This window comes from Hylobates moloch, unplaced genomic scaffold (assembly GCF_009828535.3).
Source record: "Hylobates moloch isolate HMO894 unplaced genomic scaffold, HMol_V3 SCAFFOLD_3, whole genome shotgun sequence".
Classification (NCBI taxonomy): Eukaryota; Metazoa; Chordata; class Mammalia; order Primates; family Hylobatidae; genus Hylobates; species Hylobates moloch.
In genome coordinates, this window is record NW_026652278.1 from 86,805,957 (window position 1) to 86,828,804 (window position 22,848).

The 22,848-nt window shown below is 60.0% G+C and overlaps 1 protein-coding gene across 3 annotated transcripts in view; it reads left to right on the top strand.

The window, feature by feature from the left end:
* Positions 1 to 22,848, top strand: part of RASGEF1A (RasGEF domain family member 1A) — a 40,905-nt gene that overhangs the window by 15,184 nt on the left and 2,873 nt on the right. For all 3 annotated transcript variants that reach the window (XM_032142958.2, XM_032142968.2, XM_058436516.1), the window contains exons 2-10: positions 14,121 to 14,324; positions 16,820 to 16,942; positions 18,309 to 18,446; positions 19,366 to 19,587; positions 20,002 to 20,076; positions 20,490 to 20,582; positions 21,064 to 21,166; positions 21,245 to 21,324; positions 22,065 to 22,256. In XM_032142958.2, coding sequence (XP_031998849.1) covers positions 14,121 to 14,324; positions 16,820 to 16,942; positions 18,309 to 18,446; positions 19,366 to 19,587; positions 20,002 to 20,076; positions 20,490 to 20,582; positions 21,064 to 21,166; positions 21,245 to 21,324; positions 22,065 to 22,256 — 1,230 coding nt within the window. The remainder of the gene's footprint in view (positions 1 to 14,120; positions 14,325 to 16,819; positions 16,943 to 18,308; positions 18,447 to 19,365; positions 19,588 to 20,001; positions 20,077 to 20,489; positions 20,583 to 21,063; positions 21,167 to 21,244; positions 21,325 to 22,064; positions 22,257 to 22,848) is intronic.

Below are 22,848 nucleotides of genomic sequence, written 5' to 3' on the forward strand. Positions count from 1 at the left end.
TCTTGGGGCTGGCCAGTGTCTAACCACCCGTTACCAGCCCCCAGGGCCAGGGGATAGATGCACAGCATGTGACAGAAGAGCTGCCTGTGTCCACGGCATGGGGGTGGCAGTCAGGACGTGTGTCTGGGTGCTGTTTCCCAGAGGCTGCCAGACTGAGCATGCCCATGGCTCTGTGACCCAGCAGGGAGCTGGGTGCCTCCTTCCCCTACCCCCATGACTGGCCCAGAGAGAGCTCCCTGCTCCCACAGCCATCTGCCAGGAGGACGACAATTCAAGTGAGGGAAATGGATTTTTATTTGTTTTGAAACACAAAGGAAAAATCTTTGCTCAGCCTAATTAGTTATTTAAATGTAAAAGAACCATGTGGCTTTTATTCCATATCCTAGCACCTTAGGTGGCTGTGGAGGCTGCGGCTCACCTGGGACAGGTCTGTGTGTGGCCTGCGCGACTGGCCATCCCTTCCCGCCTCTGGAGGCCCTCAGCCCTGACCCTGCCCGCTCACTGTCCCTCTCTCTTGGTCATGGGCTGCTGCTTCAGGGCTGACTCCAGGGCTGGCTGGATGTGGGCAGTGTGCCCGGGTGGGCCCGGGCAGGACAGGTTGCTGGTGCTTTCCTACTGGAGCCAGCAGCGCCCTGGCCACTGCCCAGAACTGATGAGCAGCAGGACACCCTGCTCTGCCCTGCCATCATCAGTGGACAACCCATCTAGGACAGGGACACCAGAGGGGTGATTTCACTTGGGGTGGAATCTGCACACTGCTTCCCAGCCCCCTCCTCCATGGCACCCTGAGGGTCTCCCTGGAAAAGACAGAACTGGCCACCAAGGTTGCCTGAGTTTGCACATGACCCCATCCAAGCCTGTGCCCAGCTCTGTCCCTGGGAGGCCCAGGGCTGCCCACCCATCTACAGGAGGCTCTTGTTACCCCTGCAGAATCTGACGGTGTTGGCCGAAGAGGGAGCGAGGCCAAGGGGAGTGGGGAGCAGGGCCCCCCAGGCGGCTGGAGTGGGAGGCCAGGCTGCCAGCGCCTGCCGGGAAAGGGCAGGGATTCTCTGAAGTCCCACCTGCTGCATCCGTGGGCCTCTTGAATCTCAAGAATGGAATGGTTCTTGGTGGACAATGACGTTCTGTGCCCTGAGCAGGCCCAGAAGAAGCTGACTGGACAGAAGGGGAAAAGGGAGAGGCAGAAACCCAGACTAGGCAGAATCTGAGGAGCGTGAAGAGGAGACGACCAGATTCCTTCAGTCAATTCAAATTGTATTGGGTAATAGAAGGGAATTCAGAAGGAAAAAATGAATCATGTGTCTGTAACAAAGCTTTAATTATCCGCGTCGCGCCTGTGGCCAGGCCTCTGGAGCGGGCGCCCTGAGAGGCGCTGTTGCGCTGGTTCCCATGGCAGCCGCCTCCTTGTTGGAGTCCGGCCTGAGGCCCTTGGCCAGGCCCTGAGACTGCCCTGGCCAGCCTGGAAGGTTCACAAAGGTAAATCCGGCCCTTCTTCACAGCACCTGAAGTTTGGCTTATGTGAAACAGCGTGGCCCCTGCCCTCTGATGCCTGCTTGGCCCGGAGGATGGAGAGGCAGGGGCTGCAGGGAGCTCCCTGCCCTGCTGCAGGAATGGGGCCAGCATGTGCTCCCAAGGACTATGCTGCTGCAGAGGCCACAAGGGTTGAGAGAGAGGAGGGTGAGGACTGGAGAGGCTGACCTGCAGGGGAGTGTCACCCCCAACGCCCCCCATCCCTAGACCAGAGCCATCTCTGAGTCCCCCATGCCTGGGACAGGACAGTGCAACCAGGTCAACGGGTCCACCTACCTAGAAGCAGGAGGCAGCTTCTCCTCACTTGTTGCTGTCTGCAGCAGGTGCACTGGCTGTCCCTTGCATGGGAGGTGAGAAAGACCCAGAAGTGGGATGAGGGAGGGGGCAGCACCAGCTCCCAAGAGCTGTGTGTCTAGGGAGGCAGCTGGGAAACCTATAGGACCGCTAGTGCTCTGCAGTGCCGATGCCATCAGAACCCACCAGGCATTGAGCCTGTCCTGAGCTTTGTGGCTTCACTTAGTGCTCACAGTCGCCTGGGAAGCAGGTGCTGGAGGTGGCATCTCACAGAGGAGGGTGCCGGCTCTCAGCTGAGGTGGGGCCCACTCCCTTCCCACTGGATGCCCAGCGCATGCCTAGATCCAGCCTGGGCCTGCAGTCGGCCCCTGCCCATCTGCTGTGCGTGGCCTCAGCAGATGGGACAAGGGCTCCCTGGAGTTAAGGGAGACACGTTTCAGCTCAGTCAGGACAGTCTGAGAGCTGGGATTTGGGGATGTGGAGGACATCTGAGTGTTGGCTGGGTGGTTGGGGGAGAACCCTTCCTGCCCTGGGTCAGGGAGTAGGAGGTGGATGCAGCCCGGTTGTGGAAAGGGGCTCTGATGTGGCCCACCTGCTGTTGAGGGCAGGCCTGGGGCCAACCTGGGCAGAGTCAGGGTTTGGCTTCTAGAGTCCTGGCTTTAGTCCCTCTAGCAGGCACTAGAATCTCAGAAATGGTGGAGACTAAGCCCCAGACTCTCCCAGGCAGGTGTCACTCGCCTGCGCGTTGTGGATAGGTGATGTCCAGAGGGGTTGGGCAATGGCTGGTCACCCGGCCTTCTTCCACAGAGCTGGGAGGACATAGGTGTGGTGGAGGGGCTGGGCAGTGGCTGGTCACCCAGCCTTCTTCCACAGAGCTGGGAGGGCCTAGGTGCATTGGGGATGGAGGCGCTGAGGTAGGTCGTCCAGCGCCTGGGACTGTAGCACCAGCTTGGAGAGAGCACTGTAGCCCTGGCTTGGGAAGAGGGAGCATGAGCGAGGGACACATGTCACCAGGACAGGGGTATTAGAGAAGTGGGAGCCAAAGGGGGATGGAAGGACTGGGGACTGCCTGGGGCAGGCACCCCTCTTCTCAGCTCCATACAGGTCTCCCAGCCCCATGCTGGGGTGGTGCCCTCAGGGTCGGGTCCAAGCAGGCTCCGCCAGCTGAGGGTGCAGTGGCCCCATTGTCTCTGCAGGCCATTGGCTCCCCTCGCTTGTGCTCCCCTGCCAGTGAGTGACATCCAGGAGGTGAGGGTGGCCTCTACCTCATTTCTCCCCCTCCACGATGCCTCTCAGTGCAGGTGGGATCCCAGAGGCCTCTTTTTACTGGTCTGAGAACGCAGCTCTGGACTGGCAGGGTCAGAGGATGGGGAAGGGTGTGTAAGATGGGAAGGGTGAGCGGCAAAGGAGGCGCAGCTACCTCCACCATCTGACCGGTCCTAATGGAGCTCGGGAGGGAGATGGAGTGAAGTCTGTCCTTGCTGCATGATGGGTGGAAGGGAGGAGGCCCCTAACCTCCTTCCCCCTCCTCTGCCACCCCATGCAGGTTCTCATCCCATCAGGAGCAGTGCCCCTCCTTCTTTCCTCCCCGAGGGTGGCTGAGTCTTCAAGCTAAGTGGGCACACTCAGCCCTCTACCCTCCCTGAGGCGGGCAGTTTCTTCCCTGTGACGTGGCCCACTGCCACATCCCGACGGCCTTCTCTGGGTGGGGCAGCCCCTGGGCAGGCTACCTAGCACTGCCTACTATCAAGGAGGAGGTCAAAATCCTCACTAAGGCAAAGGGCCCACTGAAGGTTTAGCAAAAGATGTGCATTTGAATGGGGAATCTTGTAACCGTGGTGCCTGCCTCCCATACACTCAAACAAGCACTTCACTTACAAATTGCACCTGACTCCCTGCTGGGTAAGGTGAGGACCCCCACAAGATGGTCCCCCAAGGGAACCAGGAATCACCTGCTGCATCCTGGGGGAGCCTCCTGGGGAGGGGAGCCTCATTCCCGATGTCCTGGTGGGAGGAGCCCACACCCTCGAAGAGTGGGGCAGGCGGCCCACCCACTGTAGGCATAGACCCTGAGTACCGATGGCAATGGCGGTGGTGGTGGGATGTGCCCGGGGTGCTGGTGGCTCCAGCGCCCCCGCTCCTGGCAGGGTGGGGACTGGGCAAGGTTGGGGGGCAGCCTGGCACTGCTGGGGACCCTGACCCTGGCACATCACAGGTCCAGGTTTAGCAGGGCCGACACACACATCATCAGTCAGTGCATGTTTTGGAGTAAGTGAGGCAGCCAGGAGGTGCCCCAGGGAGGGTTTGCCAAGAACTACTGGGCCAAAAGCTCCCAGGCTTTGGCGCCAGCCCTTCTGTCCACTCCGCTCGTCCTTTCCCAGATGCTCCTTCCAGTCGGCTGAGGCCTCACCTCCGCAGGGAGGCCAACCTCACCGCCCAGGCAGAGGTTACTGCTTTCCCACTCACATTCATGACCTTCTGTCTCCTCTGTCGGAGCACTGATTCTCTCCTAACCCGTAATATCATGTTGCCATCTGTGGCCATTGTGCGTGGCACCACACAGGCTCTGTGGGGTGCTCTCTGGGGCCAGAGAGCCCTGTTTTTTTCCCCTGGTGTATCTCCAGTATCTAGGCAGGGATCATTACCACTTGTGAATGAATGAATGGGCAAAGAATAGGGCTCCGGGAACACCCACCTCCTTTCCCACCCCAGTGCCGGTAATTTCAGAGAACTGGCCGGTTATCCCTTGAAGGGCAAAGGGCCCATTCTGTTGGGTCCGTGGCATGCATCCAGCCCAGCCCAGGTAGGTGCGCAGGTCTCTCCCCTCCTGAGGCCCACCAGGGTCATGGCACAGGGCTGCCCCCAGCTCCCTCCAGGAGCACGCTCTCCCCGCCAGCCAAGAGAGGGGAGACAGGCGAGATGTGTAATTTTCAGTTGCTAATTGTGATGCCCTGCAGCTTGCTGAGCTAAAAATAGTCTCCGTTTTTGTTGAGTAGGTTAAAAAATAGAAGCCCACGTGCTGCCTCAGAAAGAAGCCCCCCTGCCAAGGCTGGCAGAGGTAGGGGGCTGGCTCGAGCCCCTCCTCCACCTCCTGGCAGATCCCTGGGACTCATGCATGATGGGCCCTGAGAGCTGTTTTTGTCCCAGTTTTCCAGGAAGCTGGGTTTCTTAATTTGAGGTCCACAGATGAGCTTCTGGGAGCTCATCGGTCCCCAGAATCATCTGCAGAAGGTCGTGGGAATTGTGTGCTTGTCCACATATCCAGGCCAGGGCTTCAGCCTGCACTTGATGCTCAGGGGGCCATGCCCCTGCCAGGTGCTCTCAGGGGCAATGCTGAGGTCCGAGGAACAGCAGGGCAGACCTGGGCAGACCTGCACATTACGGCCTCTTGTGTCCTGTGAGCTGAGCCTGAGAGTCCTCATCTGAGAAACGGGCCTCTCCGGGCTGTCTCCCTGGGTGAGGGAGAATTGCATTGAGATGAGTCATGGAATGGCCAGCACACAGCTCACTCTAACTCCTAATGATGCACACTTAAAGCAAAGCAAGGTTGGTCAAGTGAAGGCTAATCCCTGCTTTGGAAGTTTCCAGAACTGCAGACTGCAGGATCCAGAAGGGGTCCTAGAATTCCGACAGTGTGCTAGGAGCCTGCCGTATACTGCTTCTCCCTTTGGAGTTGAACGGAGGCCTGACCCTGTTCCTGTCCGGCTGTGCAGGAGACTCTGTCCCCTCCTGGCCTGTTGTCCCCACTCTCTGCTGTGGTGGGGCTGGCGGTGTTGGAGGATGGCCAGTTACCCCATGGGGCCACCTTCTGATGCTCCTCCCATAGCCCCTTTTGGGGAGCTGGACAGATGTGCTCTGTGCACACACCTACGAAGGGGGGCGGGGTGGGTGAATGCTCATTGACCCCTGCGTCCCCCTTCCCTGGGGATCTTTTATGAGGCCACAGTGGTGTCAGGCCTCCCGTGGCTCTGTTGGGTCTCCTCATCGCTGGGCATCCTCAGTGCAGGACACAGGAAGAACACTCGGGAGTGGAAAGGGACCCAGCTGCTGCCCCGGCCTGGACACATGAGTGGGTGCACGGGAAGACGACACCCACAGCAGGCCCTGGCTGCAGTGAGGCCACAGGCTTGGGCTCGGAGCCGCTGGGCCTCCATTGTAGCTGCAGCTCTCAGGGACTCCTGGGCAGGGTGCAAGGTCTCAGAGTCCATGGCTGGAGTTTGAGTGGAGGGAAAGACTGTGCACCAGCTCAGAAAAGGTGTACACACTGTGTGGCTGCCCCTCCAGAGGGGCGCATCCAGCTTTTGCACACATGAGGCCAGAGGCAGATGGCCTCTCTCTGTGTGCTGCCTGGGGGACGGGCATGGGTCACATTAGAAAGCTGGGTAGCAGGCTGGGTGCAGTGGCTAAACCCTGTAATCCCAGCACTTTGAGAGGTTGAGGCGGGTAGATCACTTGAGGCTGGCCAAGAGTTCGAGACCAGCCTGGCCAACATCGTGAAACTCTGTCTCTACTAAAAATACAAACATTAGCTGGGCATGGTGGTATACACCTGTAATCCCAGCTACTTGGGAGGCTGAGGCAGGAGAATCACTTAAACCTGTGAGGCAGGGGTTGCAGTGAGCCAAGATCGTGCCACTGCACTCCAGCCTGGGCCACAGAGCAAGACTCTGTCTCAAAACAAAAAACAACAAAAAACTCTCCAACGTCCTTGAAGAGGCTGCAAAAAGGAATGCCATTCATACTCTTTCGCAAAAACATCCCTCTTTTCCTCTGTCTCCCAGGATCTCTCACAGCACTGGGGCTGCATAGGGTCCCTCCTCTTACTTTCTTAAAAGGCTGGAAAGTTTCTCAGATCCTGGCTGTCCTCTCCCCTCTTCTCACTCTGGACCCTCAGTCTAGCTGCTTCCATTCTTGCTCTCTATGCTTTTTTCCTCTCCTCAAGCTATTCTTTTCTTTTATTCATATGTAGTATTTTACATATTTATGGGGTACATGTATTTTTTACACACATGGGGTATGTGATGATCAAGGCAGGGTATTTGGGGTATCCATCATCTTGAGCATTTATCATTTCTATGTGTTGGGAACATTTCAAGTCTTCTATCTCTTTTGAAGTATACAATACATTGCTGCAAACTATAGCCACCTGAGTCTGTTATGGAACATTAGAAGTTATTTCTTCTATCTAAATGTGAGTCTGTGCTGGTTGCCCAAGCTATCTTTGTTTCCCGCTCCTGCCCTCTGGTAGCCATTATTCTACTGTCTACCTCCATGAAAGCAAGGTTTTCAGCTCCCACCTGAGTGGGAACATGCAGCGTTGGTCTTTCTGTGCCTGGCTTGCTCCACTTAACATAGTGACCTCCACTCTCAGTGCTGCGTGATTGGCACAGTGTATTCCTTGGTGCGAAGGGGTATGTGCACCTGTGTGTGCATGTGTGCACCTGTGTGAACCTGTGTGTGTGAGTGTTGTGGGGGGAGCTGTGAATATTCAGAAGCTAAAGTTTTAGGCTGTGTCCCCTAAAAGTGCCTCTCCCCTGAGTTGTATTGAGGCCGAGCTCCAGAACGTACCCACTGGAAAAGATCCCGGAGATCCAGGGCTGTGTTCCCACAGTCCCTCACCCAGGCTGAGCAGAGCCCCAAGAGCAGCGTTCACTTGCACTGAAGCACGCCCTGCGTGTGAGCGCTCGTGCTGGGCTGGAAGCCACACTCCATGTGTCTCCCTGCCACCCCCGCACTTCCCACAGCCACCATGAGGTTCAGGTGCCAGTGCCACTAAGGCTCACACAGACGGAGGAACTGTCCCAGGCCAACCACTGATGGGAAGCCTGGCCCACATGGGATGCAGGCTCCTGGCCTCTCCCCTCCTGGCACTTTGGCGCCATCAGCATGTGGCTGTTCTAGAGTCAGAGGGGGTTGAGAAACCAGATGACAGCCCCTCCTCTACCCTACTCACTCTATGGGGTGGGGTGAAGGTCTCAGAGCCCATCTTACACCTGAGATCAGAGCTCACAGAAAGGTTGGCTGTGCTCGCTTTATTGGGAAGCACAGTCCCGGGCAGCGGGAGGCTGGGAGCGAGTGGAGAGATGCCGGGATGTGTTGCAACAACAGCTGGCGTCCCAGGCATCTCTGGGGAGGCTCTGTGAAACCTGTGCGTCTCAAAACAGTGCCTCTGGGGTGAGGATTCCTACAGGGTGTTAACCTGCCCCAGCCCCAACCTCTCCCAGGGCTGGCAGTGTGGTGTGTGCCCATGGCCCTAAGGGCCTAGGTCAGAGGCCACAGGTCTGAAGCAGTGGCACCCAGCACTGAGCCACTGGGCACCATTGAGGCAAGGCCTAGATGTGTGTGGCACAGAACCACATATCTGGTTCCGCTCCAGGCACACAACAGCATTAGCTTCCGTCTCTCCCTTTAACCTCACTGCAACCCTTCAGGGAGGCGGGACAAGACATTCCACACCCAGTATCCAGCCGAGAAAGCAGGCTCAGGGCCACCCAGAGGCTTCCCGTGGGTGTGGGGACAGAGCCTGTTCTCTGGCATGCGGTCCCAGGCGCAGGATCTGCAACTGCAGGAAAGGACTCAGGTGTGCGGGGGTGTGGACAAGGGCATGAAAGACTGGGGGTATAGCTGTGTGGGGCCTCTCAGGATGGTATCACCTGCGGCAGACCAAGGAGTGACAGCAGCAGGACCCCACGAGTCACTTCATCCTCTGGGGGAGAGCAGCACATGTGCCATGTGGGGCACCTTGGGCCAAGCCTGAAAAGGCTGGGACAGCCACAATGAGGCAGAGTAGTGGAGGCCTGGGGAGAGCCCCGTGCCTCGTTGTCTGCCGCCTCCCCTCTGGCCTGCTGCAGCGCATCCTGGCAGGCAGGTGGCAAGGGGCCTCTAGGTTCAGCCTCTCCCAGGCAGCCTCCACTCCAGACCTCCTACAGTGCCGCTGAGGCTGTGCAGGGCAGGGGTGTGACCCTCAAGGCCCAGCCAGGAATACTTGGGCTCAGATACAGGGAGGACCCCCTTCTCGAATGGTGCCCCCAGAGGGTCAAGTGAAGCCAGGTATGGAAACCGGCCCTCTCCTGAGATGGAAGAGGGCACCCCTCTCACCAGCAGGCTGGGCCCCTGGGACTGCCCTTGTGTCCACCGGCCCTGTGTGGGAGGTGAGAAGGGAGTGAGGTGCATCCCCCAGGAGACAGTGAGTCACTCTTCTCCGCCTCGGTGTAAGCACGTTTCTTCTGCATTGATTAGCTCTATAATTAGGAGGCGCTTTCCTTCTTGCCTGAACAGAGGAGGGGCTGCAAAGAGCCAGAGGGGCTGCTGGGTGCAAGCCTGTCCCCCACTCCCTGCAAGGGGCTGCTGCTCTTCCAGGCCAGTCCCAGCTGGACCTGGGGTGGAGGTGAGGGTTCCCACAGACACTGGTCTGGCACACTGGCTGGCCCCAGCCCTGTCTGTGTCTACATCCCAGGCGGGAGGAGGGTGCTTCCTGAGCCCTTCACAGCGTCTGCTGCCTTGAGATGGGTCTGGTGCAGCCAGGAGCAGCTGAGGCAGGAGAGAGGCTCCCCGTGCTTCCTGGAAGTCTGTGGAAGATGCCAGTGCCTCTCCTGCCCCTGATGCCCTCATGCCCTTGTCCGCACCCCCACACACCTGAGTCCTTTCCTGCAGTTGCAGATCCTGGGCCTGGGACTGCACGCCAGAGAACAGGCTGTGTCCCCACACCCATGGGAAGCCTCTGGGTGGCCCTGAGCCTGCTTCCTCTTCTGGACACTGGGTGTGGAATGTCTTGTCCCGCCTCCCTGAAGGGTTGCAGTGAGGTTGAAGGGAGAGACGGAAGCTAGTGCGGTTGTGTGCCTGGAGCGGAACCAGATATGTGGTTCTGTGCCACACACATCTAAATCAGAGTTGTTGGGGCGGGGGTCAGGCACAATGTCTTAGAAAAATCCCCACGTGGTGCTGGTGTGCATGTACTACAGCTGAGGGCCTGCCCTGGTTTGTTTATTGATTGATTGAGGCAGGGTCTGGCTCCATTGCCCAGGCTGGAGTGCAGTGGCGTGATCATGGCTCACTGCAGCCTCAACCTCCTGGGCTCAAGTGATCCTCCCGCCTCAGCTCCCCAAGTAGCTGGAACCACAGGCATGTGCCACCACACCTGGCTAATTTTTTTTGAATGTTAGTAGAGACAGGGGTCTCTATGTTACCCAGGCTTGTCTCCAACTCCTGAGTTCAAGTGATCCATCCACCTCGGCCTCCCAAAGTGCTGGGATTACAGGCATGAGCCTCCGTACCCTGCTCTGAGTTAGCCAGTGCAGCTTACCTGGAGGCTGAGGCTCTCACACAGGTGGGCTTCCCAGGCCTTCCATTCACCTGCACATGATTCACCTGGTGTCTTGCTCAGCAGCAGATGTGACCCAGCAGGCCTGGCCTGGAACTTGAGATCTGCACTTTGACAATCGACAGGTCATGCTGTAGCTACAGGTCCAGCGGCCACACTTGGAACTGAGAGCCTATAGGGGAAGGGTCTAGAACTCCAGTGTGCAGCTGAGCTACCTGAAAGGGGAGCGCTGGGCCCACTCCCACCAGTTTCCGGCTCAGGAGAAGGTACTGCTCCTGCTCTGGGGACCACACCTGGCCTTAGAGCATCCATGCAGGGTCTGGCTCTCTGGGGTCAGGGTGGCCTGCTCTGTCCAGGCCAGCCCCAGCTGGACTTGGGGTGGAGGTGATGATTCCCACAACTGCTGGTTGAACAAGCTGACCCGCCACAGCCCTATCTCTGCCTAGCCCGGGGGGGGCTTCCTGAACTCTCCACAGTGCCCAGACACAAAGGGCCAGTGTGTCTAGAATAAGCGGTGCCTCCTGTGTGGTCTGTAGGGGTGCTGAGCAATCATGCTGGTGGGAATCAGCTCCTGGGGGTGAGGAGGCACCTGGTGCCCAGCACCTTACACAGGGGCTCCTCTGATCTTCCCTGCAAACCTCTGAAGTAGTGCTCCCTGTGCCCATTTTACAGACAAAGAAATTAAGGCTCCAAGGGTTTGAAGATCTTGACATAGCCAAGACAGGTGGTGGAGCCAGGCTCGGACTTGGGCTCCCTGCCTGCCCCTGTTGCTTGCTCGGCGTGAATCCTGGCACTGCTGCCCTCTGGCTGTGACCTGGGGCAGTTACTCAGCCCTCGTCTGCGTAAGGGAATAACGGGTTCTCTGGGATCATAGGGGGTGACTGGGAGGAGTAACTGCGATTCTTCAACTCTAGCATTGCGGTTTTCAGTATTTAGCACCCTGGCCATCGCTGTATCATGATCGCTATTGCTGTGACTGGAGCCAAGAGTCCAGTGTGCAATTCTTCCCTGGGAAGGGGCCACCTGGTGGTGGACACAGCCGTTTGGATACACAGGTTTGCAGCTGCACGCCGAAGTGCCTGCCCCTGCTGTTGGGGCGAGGAGGAAGCAGGTGCAAGAACAAGGGACCTCAGGGCTGGGTGGGGGTGGCCGGCAGGGGACCCCGCAGGGGAAGTGCTGTCATCATCGCCATTTCACAGCTGGGAAGGTGGAGGGCTGGCCAGATGCACCCAGGAACAAGGAGTGGGCCTGCTGCAGGGCCAGGATTCCTGCCCGGGAAAAGCCATGTAGGGAACCTGCCTCTCCACTTGGCACTGAGCCCTGGAGACCCTCCTCGAAGTGCTCCATGGCTGGGCAGGGTGGGCCCTGCTAGGTTTGAGCTTTTGGGGGTAGGGGCTCATGGGGCATCCCCCAGGCCTGCAGGGTCTTGGTTTGTTTGATGCAGGAGACCTAGCCCTGGGCCGTGTCCCCAGGTGGGTCTCCAGGTAGGCAGGACAGAAGGAACCCGGAGCACCCCACATCTTAGGTCAGTGTGGCTCCACACGGCCCCCCTCAAGCTCTGCTGACTCCCCGAAGGGATTCTGAGCATGTGCAGAACCTCTGCTTGCCTGGGACACCCCTGCATGCTCCTCCTCCAGGCCCCCACCCTCGAAGGCGTGGCCTTCCCAGCCCCTCTCTGGCTGCTGACCAGTGGGCTGGGTCCCCAGGATGGCTCATCAGCTCCTAGGCAGGCCTACCGGCACTGAGGCAGGTCTCTCTGCAGGCTGGACATGGAGTGGCCTTGCCCTGTGGGGGATCGGCTGGGGCTGAGTTTGTGGGGTGTCAGAGTGCATCCCTCACATACTACCTCCTGACCATAGCAGCCTGCAGTGAGAGAGGCCAGTGGCTTGGCAAATGCCCTCTCTGATGACCCCAAGAGCTTGGGGTGAGGAGGCCCAACTGACCAAGGTTACCACCTGCTGGTTGCCTTTTGAACCCAGAACTGTGGGGAAGTTGTCCCGCAGTGGCCTCAGGTAAGATGCCTGAGACAGTGCTGAGCAGCTGTGGGCAACAAGGGGTCTGTGAGCCTGCCTTCGTGACTTCATTGCACAAATGGTCACTGAGTGCCACCCTGGGCCAGCAATAGGATACACAGGTGAATGATACAGCCACTTCTGGCTTTGTGGGTCAACAGTCTAGGTTAAACTCAGGGAGGCTTCCTGGAGGTGGTGACACCTAGGCTGGACTTGGAACTCTGGGGTTTCCTTAGTTGAGTTCCTTCCTACTGGGCCTCAGTTTCACCATCTGAAAAATGAAGGATTGGCTCACATCAGTGGTTCCTGAGCTGGAGGGGAGGGCATGTTGGAGTACAGAAGCAGCCCACCTCCGAGTTTCTGACCAGCAGGTCTGGGGCTAGGCCTGAGAATGTGCATTCTAACTTGTGTGAGCCACTGCTGCTGGCCTGAGTTTGAGGGGAGCATTGTGTGAGTCTGAGCCATGACCTCCCTGCCCTGGAGTGGGGGCAGCACTGACCCTGGGGGCTTGGACATTCCACCCAGCCTCACTGTGGGGCCTTTGGTTGTGTTGTTGCTCTCCTTGCCAAAGATTTTCTAAGAATTCCAAGGAAAAACCTTTAGGCGTTTGGTGGGAAAACCAGTGTCGTCTGGGCCAGATGCCCTTTTTTCCCTGGTGGGATGGACAGGGATGTGCTGTGTGTATGTGTGTTGGGGGCGGGGGGGGTGCAGGCAGGTGGTCCGCTCTCTGCTTGTAAGGCCCCTACAGGGCAGGGGCCCATGGTCCTGTCATGGCACTGAAGTAATCATGGCAACAGTTTGCTCTGCGCAATGGGGAAACTAAGGCCAAAATGGCAGGAGGGTCTCGCTCCTCCACCTGACCTCAGCCGCTGGCACCTGTGCTGCCTTCCCTTGAGGGCCAGGAGGTTGAGGCTGGCTCTGTGGGCAGGCAAGGCCACAGGCAGGCCACCCCTGGCTCTCAGGCCGGCAAATGCTGCATCATCCAGTCCCCACTTGGCTCCTCCCAGGCATGGTTGGCTGTCTGGGCCACTGGGGAAACAGGCCCAGAGGGCTTCAGACTCCCCTAGGCTTCACAAGAACTCCCAGCTGCAGGGTGTGGTGAGACCCTGAGCCCCATCACAGTGGGCCATGCCATGAAGGACAGTCCCAGTGTGGGCACCGAGGCTGCTAGGAGGCCCAGCTGCTCAGACATCTGCATCTCAGGGGCACTCAGACTCACAGGCCCCAAAGCCAGTTCCAGATCTCTCTCCAGCCCTGCCCACAGCCCTGCCTCATACTGGTCAGCCACTCAGCCCAAGACCTTCACCATGTGGAGTGGCCCTGCTCGCCACTCCTGCTACCACCTGCCTGAGCAAGCTCTCCTTGGGCTGTGGCAAGACCCACCATCCACGCGGCATCCACCATAAGTCAGACCACTGTGCTCAGAGCCCCAGGCTCCCACCTCAGAGAAGCAGCACATGCAGTCTGTGTGTCCGGCCCTGAGTCCTCAGACTGTCCTCCCAGCTCCCCGCCGCACACATCTCTGGGTCAGGACCTCGGCACTCACTGTCCCTCATGCCTAGGGTGTTCCTTTCTTATCCTGGGAGCTGCGCGGCCAGCCCCATCAGTTGTTCACAGCCCTCTCACCCCAGGCAGCCCTGACTGCCCACCGCAGGCTCCCTGTCCCTTCTCGGACATTTTTCCCAGAGTTTCTCTTCTCTGCTGGCTCTGAGTGTCCAGGGCCCTGGAATGAGGCCTGGCCCGCAGGGAGCTGAAGACACAGTGATCAGATGTGCAGCGACTGGGGGACCACCGAGGAGCCCGCCTGCCCCTGCCCTGGGATGGGGGTGCCCTCTGCCAGTGCTGCTGCGCCCCTGCCACGCACCCCTGCACACATGCATGCAGGCTGCAGGCTGCCTGGGAGGAGGGTCTGTGGAGCTGTGGAGGCGCCTTTGATGCCTCATGTCCTTGCTCTTTTCTCCCAGGAAACTATGCCCCAGACGTCCGTTGTCTTCTCCAGCATCCTTGGGCCCAGCTGTAGCGGACACGTGCAGCCTGGCATGGGGGAGCGTGGAGGTGGAGCCGGTGGCGGCTCTGGGGACCTCATCTTCCAAGATGGACGCCTCATCTCTGGGTCCCTGGAGGCCCTGATGGAGCACCTTGTTCCCACAGTGGACTATTACCCCGATGTGAGTACGTGGGGCCTTGTGGATTGAGACTTACTCACTAATGTGGAGTGAGACTACTCCAGGAGATGTCGGGTATGGGAGGGAGGCCCCCACAGAGTGGTAGAGCTGGACAGGGCTGCAGGAGGGGCAGGGCAGTGGGGGGCCCAGGCCCACCTCTAGGGCCTTCTCTGCTTTCTGCTCTGCATACACCCCCAGCTAGCAGGGGGCCTGGGGGAACCTGCTGTGACTTCCCTGCTGCTGCCCCAGGTAGGAGGAGATGATCCTGGGGACACGGGAAGCAGAAACACGCAAGGGCCAAGCAGGGCCTCCAAGGAGGAAGAGGAGTTTTAAAGGGCAAAGCCAGCACTTGGGGTCCTGGTGAGGGCACACCCAGCCCAGGTCCTGGAGCCCAGGGCTGAGCTGGGAAGCTGGTTTGTACATAAACCCTGGTGGTCCAGAATGAAGAGGAGATGGCCCGGCCTGCCCTGCCCTGTCAGCAGAGCGCTGTTCAGGCTGACTCCGGGACTGTTCTTAGGCAACAACCCTAATCCTCCCTTTTCACCTCAAGGTGGCATGATACAGTCTTGGAACAGAGAAAGCGTTCCCTTGTTAAGTGTGGCTTCCCTTCCCCTGGAGGGTGATGTCTCTTAGCAGCAGTGGCACTGGGCCTGCCAGCTCCCTCTTGTGAGCTGAGCATCTACCCTCTGGGAGGGCCAGTCCTGCCCGCGTCATGCTATCCCCTCTCCCTCCCTGCCCTGCTTGTCAGCCTGGGAGTCAGACAGCTTGCAGGGAGGTGGGCGGGAGGGATGCTGCCCTCTAGCTTCCACTGAATGGGGCTGCAGTCAGCCTGGCTTCACCACCTGCCAGGCCTCCTCCGCCTTCCTGGGCTTTGGGTGAGGGGGCCTTGCCTTTCTGTTGCCCACTCCTCCTCCTCCTCCATCTGTCCTTCTGTCTGTCCCGTAAGCCCTGTCAGAGTTTGGCTGGGGCTGGAGATGGCAGTGCAGACAGGCTGGTGAGTGCCCATAGGGCAGAGCCAGGGGAGGGGCCCAAGGCCCTGAAGTAGTCCAGGGCAGGGCCGTCTGTGGGGCAGAGGCCTCATGCCACAGCTGGAGAAGCCGCCCCTCTCAGAGGCCTACCCCAGAGGAGCCACCTTGGCGGTCACCCACTGTGGTCCCTGTGCCCTGGGATCTGACCAGCTTCCCACGAGAGTCCAGTTGGGCATTGGCTCCTCTGCCGAGCACCTACCCCTCCCCCGCCACCCCACCCTTCCCCATGTGCGCGGGTAGCTGAACACACTCACACATGCACACAAACATTCACACAGGGTCTCCATGCGCCTCCTTGGAGATGCACAGGCTCTCCCCTTGGGTGCCCTGCCCTTGGCCAAGAGCTCCATGGTGGCCCTTTCCTCCACGTCTTAGTTATCTCGTTAGAAGGGGGACCCTGGGAGATGTGCTGGCTTTGACCCCCCAATTCCCCATGCTGCATAGCCTGGGGCAGGGCGTAGGAAGTTTGCAGGATGTTAGAGGAGTCCCTGATGCTCCAGGGAGGGCTGCAGTGGGCAGTGTCAGCCCAGGTCCCTGAGTCCTGCTCCAGGAGGCCTGTACTCCCAGCAAACACAACCTGTCTTGCTTCTGGCTGGGGCAAGAAAAACCGGGTTATTTGGGCTGGGAGTAGAGGCAGAGGCTTCTGGGTAGCCCAGCCTGCAGCAGCCACGTGGGGCGGAGTCCCTCTAGGGAGCCCCAGGCAGTCTCCTTAACCTGCAAGTCTACCCTGTCCACAAGCAGGAGCTAGAGTGAAGTTCCCACAGACATTGACCCTCATTAGACAAAAGGCCCAAGAACCCAGCCCACGAGGATCTCGATGGAGGGCACGTGGATGTGGTATGGAGGGGCCCTGCTCTGGCAGTCAGGGTCTAGGCCCAGAGCTGGTCAGAGAGTGCAGGGGCCCCCACCAGCATTGCCCCTCAGGCCCCGCCCCTGCTGATGGCCCCCCCCCACCCCGCCCTGCTGATGGAGCCCCGCTCCTGCTGATGAGGCCCCGCCCCATGGATCAGCCCTGCTCCCGACAGGCCCCGCTCCTGTGCCAACCTCCCTGCATCCCCCACCCTCCCCACCGCTGACCTCCAGCCCGGCCCACGAGGATCTGAAACAGCAGCTGGCTTGCAGCCTGGCGCAGCGAGCACCATGGAGCCCCACCAACGTCCCAGGCTGGGGTTAGCCCTATGGTGGCGTGGGGCAGAGAGGGGGAGAATCCCAGCGGAGGAAGACTGCTAGGAGGCCTGGGGGAGCTGCTGGGAGGCGGGGCTCAAGCTGTGCCTCCTAGGTAGGCAGGGCCGGGGTAGCAGTAAAAGGAGGAAGGGCCTGCAAGGCGAAGGGAACCGGGCAGGCGAAGGCATGGCCTCCGGACGGGCGGTGTTGGGCCTGGGAGGCAGCCGGGCCAGGTGAAGCAGCGCGGTGAGCTCCCGGGGGCCTGCCTCACCCTCCCTCCGCCCTCTCTCCGTCTCCTGCCTTCAGAGGACGTACATCTTCACCTTTCTCCTGAGCTCCCGGGTCTTTATGCCCCCTCATGACCTGCTGGCCCGCGTGGGGCAGATCTGCGTGGAGCAGAAGCAGCAGCTGGAGGCCGGGCCTGAAAAGGTGAGGCGGGGCCTGGCTGGGGCACGGGCGGGGGCAGGGGGCGGGAGGCGAGGTCAAGGCTGGGGGCTGGAGGCATGGGGCGGGGTTCAGGGTGGAGCCGGGGGGCGGGGTCAGGTCTAGAGTTGGGGCTTGGCCTGGCTGGGACTGTGGGATGGGGTCCAGGGTGGGGCTGGGGTCCAGGGTGGGGCCAGTGCTAGGGTTGCGGCGTGGCCTGGCTGGGGCAGGGTCGGGGTCGGGGCTAGGGTTGGGCGTGGCCTAGCTGGGGCTGCAGAGTGGGATCCAGGGTGGAACCAGGGGGCGGGGTCATGGCTAGGGTTGGGGCGTGGCCTGGCTGGGGCGGTGGGGTCTCCGGGTAGGGGCAGGGTCAGGGCTTGGGTTAGGCCTGGCCTGGCTGGGCTGGTGGGGCCTGGGGGCGGGGTCAGGGCTAGGGTTGGGGCGTGGCCTCGCTGGGGCTGTGGGGCTGGTCTGAGTTGGGGCGTGGCGCCACGCCAGGCTGGGGTGAGGTCTGGGATGGAGCAGTGGGTTGGGTCCGGGTTAGGGGCGTGGTGGGAGGGTGTGGGGGGCGGCCTGGGCTGGCAACGTGGGTGGAATCCGGTGGTTTGAAAGCTGTGCGGCGTGGGCGAAGAAAGCTGCAGGGCTGCGGGCTGGGTGGTGCGGGGGCCAGGGGTGGGGTCCAGCGGTCTGAGTGGGCTGGTGTGGGCTGGCGCGGAGTCTTGGCTGGCGCAGGAGGGGCTTGGCCTGTGGTGCGTTCTGGGGGATTGGAGGATGGGGGCGCGGCGCCTGAGCATCAGGCACAGTCCCCCGTCCCCGGGGGCAGAGGACGCGCGGGCATCTTCCGAGAGGGTCGGAGTCGTTTCAGCCAAGAGGGCCAGTCCCCATGCCCTAGGCCCTGTGCTGGGTGGGGTCGTGCATGCCTGTGGACTAGGGCGCGGGGGCGCGTCGCCTCCCCTCGGGATCACACCCCTTTCAGCGCTGTCGCCCTGCTTTCGACCGCAGGGGGCAGACGGGAGCTCTCCTCTAACTGGATGGCTTGGCTTGGGTTATTTTACTGTATTGTTTTTATGGGTAACTTCTAATTATAGCAAATGGAATTAGTTTTTTGTCACCTTAGAGATGGGGTAGGTTTTTTTAATGTAAGTTTATTTAAGTGAAAAAGAAAGCCAACTTAAGGGGAAGGAAGAAGGAACCAAACAGGAGTCGTGTGGCGGTTCAGGTTTGGCCAAAACCGCAGGTGGCACGCAGTTGGGGGCTGTGCCCAGCACAGGCCCTGGGGTGTGGCTTGGGGATGTGGGAAGCTTGCACCATTTGTCATCTAGTCCCCTACTCTGCCCTGTGGGGCCTCACTCTGTATCCCCTGCTGCCCCAGGCCAAGCTGAAGTCCTTCTCAGCCAAGATCGTGCAGCTCCTGAAGGAGTGGACGGAGGCCTTCCCCTATGACTTCCAGGACGAGAAGGCCATGGCCGAGCTGAAAGCCATCACACACCGTGTCACCCAGTGTGATGAGGTGAGTGCTCCTTGGGCTCTGGCCAGGGTCCTTGGGTGTGTGCCAGGGTCTGCCCTCGGGAGAGTGGGGGCTTTGGGGACAACTCTGTGTGTGGTCCCCTTCCATGTTACTCCCCCAGGGGGGTTGCTGGGTGGCCCCATTCAACCTCCGTTCCCCCAGATGACAGCTCAGCTGGCCAGCAGTGGGCCAGGGTCACCTATGATACTGCACGCAGGGACCTTGCAGCCCGGTTGTGGGCCTGGCGATCATTGTCTCGACCCTCTCCTGGCCCTTGCTGTCCTTGTCGCTGGAGTGGGAGCCTATTGAGAGTTTGTAAGGCTCTGCCTGTCTTGGATTAGTGAAAGGAGGTGGGGGTAAGGCTTTAAATAGGCCTCCCATTTTTCAAATGTCTTCACCCTTGCCTTTGGTGGAGAGAGAACTGGAGATGCCTGGGCCAACTGGGCCTCCACAGTGGAAACATTCCCTGTGCTTAGCAGCTCCTGTTCACCCAGAGTACTCCAGGAGGAGCCAGGGACCCCAGGCTGCCTCCACCTAGGGGGCAGAGACTCCTGGCTTTGGCAGAAGCCTTTCCCATGCCTTGAACTGTTCTATGGGCTGCTCCTGCTGCAGGAAGCAGCTCAGTGGGCCACCTCTGAAAAAGCCATGCTTTTCAGACCCAGAAGCTCAGCCTTGAGCCTGTCTCTGTCCTTAGCCTCGTCCTGCAGCAGGACAGCCCACTGAGACCCCTCCCCAGCAGTCCTCAGAGGAGCCCACACTGTGCCCCACTTTGTCCTTGAAGACCTGAAGGCTGAGGTTTAGATAGGGGCTGTGGGCTCACGTTGGTCAGGCACATCCCTGGAGGTGATATGGATCCTACCCACAGTGGTGGTGGCCTTGCTGCCAGCCCATGCTGGCACGCTTATTGCCCTTGACCCCACAGGAGAATGGCACAGTGAAGAAGGCCATTGCCCAGATGACGCAGAGCCTGTTGCTGTCCCTGGCTGCCCGGAGCCAGCTCCAGGAACTGCGAGAGAAGCTCCGGCCACCGGCTGTAGACAAGGGGCCCATCCTCAAGACCAAACCACCGGCCGCCCAGAAGGACATCCTGGGCGTGTGCTGCGACCCCCTGGTGCTGGCCCAGCAGCTGACTCACATTGAGCTGGTCAGTGCTGCCTCGTGCCCTGACTGGGGGGTGAGGGCTGTGGGACCACAGTGCCTCTTTCAGCACAGCACTTCAGGCCCCTGCTAGTCACACTGAGCCACCAGGGAAGCCCGCTTGCCAGCCCCGACTGCTACACTTCGTGCCAGATGTGTGTCCGTCTGAGTGGCAGGCACCTCTGTGCCTGGCACTCATGTCCTCAGGAACACAGCAGTGCTCTGTCAGTGGGAGGAGCTGGAGCAGCGTCGTCCTGCAGTGGGGACTGCAGTAGCCCTAGGATGGAGGACTGGCCTGGGAGGAGGTGAAGGTCCTGTGCCCTGGGCAGCTCCTCCTCTCCCTGTCCGCATGCCTGTGCAGTGCTGTCCCTTCTCCTCCAGGAGAGGCTTGTCACCTTCCCTTTGCTATCTTCCACCCCAGGACAGGGTCAGCAGCATTTACCCGGAGGACTTGATGCAGATCGTCAGCCACATGGACTCCTTGGACAACCACAGAGTAAGTGGGCCAAGGCCCGCGGCACCGCTGCCAGCCCTGTCTGCCCAGCACTTGCACTCCATGCGGGGTGGGTGTGGGCCTCACTCAGCACGCCCTGAGCATCTCCGGAGTGCTGGGCCATGAGCCCCGATGGATGTGGCACTGGCCCTCCTAGCACCTGCTCCAAGAGGCAGCACCTGCTCCAAGATGGCTGTGCTGGTCATGGATGATGAATGCTGGTAGAGGTCACAGACTTGGGCTGGGGAGCCAGCCTGGCCTGCCAGCCCTGCACTGGGCAGCAAGGAGCAGGCAGGCATGATCGAGGCTGCTGCGGTGCAGGCTAAGCCATGGCTGGGGACCAGTGCCAGCTGTGGGGACTGAGTTGTCCAGCCACAGTCCTCCAGGCCCCCTATGACCTGCTGTGTCCTTTCCAGTGCCGAGGGGACCTGACCAAGACCTACAGCTTGGAGGCCTACGACAACTGGTTCAACTGCCTAAGCATGCTGGTGGCCACTGAGGTGTGCCGGGTAAGTGCCCACAGCAGACATGGTGGGGTGGCTGCCATGCCTACACCCAGCGAGACCCTGATCCTGCCCCAGAAGTTAGATGATGGAACTTTAAGAGTGAATGCATGAAGTCCCTGTTGCATTGTCAGGGCCTTGGTGGTCTCCCAACCCCAACATACAGCGATTGCTTCAATGACAACAGACACCCCATCCGTGGAGTGCTCCCCCTGTGCCCGGCACCATTTTTCTCACCTGTGTGAGGCTTTGCCAGCCCTCATACCTGTCTGGGGCACATGGTGCCTTCCCTTTGATGACTGAGGAGCCTGAGCATAGGCCGTGCGCGTGTCTGGGCCTCCCAGACGCAGCCATGGACCTGGACCAGCCCGCTGTGGCCAGAAGCTAAGTCCCGAGGTCCTCCCTGCCCCTCTGTTCCTCTGCCCGGCGGCCCCAGCTCCTGCTGTCCCCCGGCAGCACTGTGCTGAGGTCACCTGCCACCTTCCAGGTGGTGAAGAAGAAACACCGGACCCGCATGTTGGAGTTCTTCATTGATGTGGCCCGGGAGTGCTTCAACATCGGGAACTTCAACTCCATGATGGCCATCATCTGTGAGTGACTGGGCACCCAAGGTGGGGCTGCTGCGTGGCCCACCCCCCGGCCCTGACCCTACCTGCTGTCCTCTGCAGCTGGCATGAACCTCAGTCCTGTGGCAAGGCTGAAGAAAACTTGGTCCAAGGTCAAGACAGCCAAGTTTGATGTCTTGGAGGTAGGCACCTGAGCGCCTGTCACAGCTGCGAGCCGCACCCAGTTCGTCCTGCAATGGCCCAAAGGGGGCCCTGACAGTGGGGGTGGGGGGCTGCCCTCCTGTCCCTGGGGTCAGCACCTACAGTGCTGGCTGAGCTGGCCTGGCGTGTTCGTCCTCCAGCAGTGGGGACTTAAGTTGTCCTTGGTTACTTCAGGCAGACCTGGCATCGCCTAAGGCGAGTTCCAGAGTGGAATGCGGTTAAGCAAGAGTTTGACAAGAGTGGGGTTGTGTTGGAAGACACTGCCTTTTCCTTGGTCAGTGTCTCCAGGTCCTGGCTGGTCTAGATGGCCCAGAGGCCGGCAGACAGGGTCACCTGCAGCCTTCCTCAGATGTGTGTGATCACAGAGTCCATTTTTGCAAAGCATATGTCTTGTGGAGCTGGTCAGGTCTGGGAGGTGTTGATCTAAGTAGAGGAGCAAAGGGAAGTCTTGAAGGAAGGAGGGCGAGGGTCAGGCCTGGCAGGCAGGGCAGTGACACTTCTTTATGGCTTTCCAGAGGACGCCAGGACCTGAACTCAGAAGCCCTGGCCCCAGGGCTCAGCCAGGCACCCTTGGGCATCCCCTCCCCTGTGCTAACTCCCAGGCTGCCCAGGGGCCAGGTGCCTTCTCTGTCTGCTGCCTCCTGCTCTGCAGAGGGGCGTCTGGAGCAGATCGGAGGGGCATGGGGCTGTGATGCTCACCAGGTCCTCCCTGTGCCCACAGCATCACATGGACCCATCCAGCAACTTCTGCAACTACCGCACAGCCCTGCAGGGGGCCACACAGAGGTCCCAGATGGCCAACAGCAGCCGTGAGAAGATCGTCATCCCTGTGTTCAACCTCTTCGTTAAGGACATCTACTTCCTGCACAAAATCCATACCAACCACCTGCCCAACGGGCACATTAACTTCAAGGTGAGCTCATCCCAGCACAGGTCAGGCCAGGTGGAAACTGAGCTACTGGAGCCGCCAGGCAGTAGCCCTGGGTCAGGGTCTGTGGGTTTCCTGAGCCCTGCCTGAGGTTCACAAGGGCCTTCAAGACTGAAAGCCTCATGGTGGGTCAGGGGTGCTGTTTGACTGCAAGGTGTGAGGTGCGCCTGCCTGTACTTCTGGGTGGATGGCCTAGTTGCAGAGCTTGGAGTCACAGGGAATTGTATTTATCCAGGACCGTGGTTCCAGCCTGGCCCCACCAGGGAGAGAGCCCTGTCTACCCCTGTGGGATTGGAGGTCAGGAGGGGTTTGGGTAGGAAGGGACTTGAGCAGGGAGGAGGCGGCAGGCAGAGAATTCCAGATGGAAGTGAAGAGCATGCCTCGTGGGCCTGAGGGCACCTGGTGAGGATGGGAGGGTGGGACATAGGTGGCAGGGCAGGTGTAGGTGGCTCTGGGCTGCTGGATGCCTACCTCACACAGGTGAGGGGTGGGCAGGAGCTTGGATCCCTCCGAAGGTCCCAGAGAAGGGACATCATGACACATTCTGGTTGGCGCCGCTGGGCTGGGTTTGGATGGG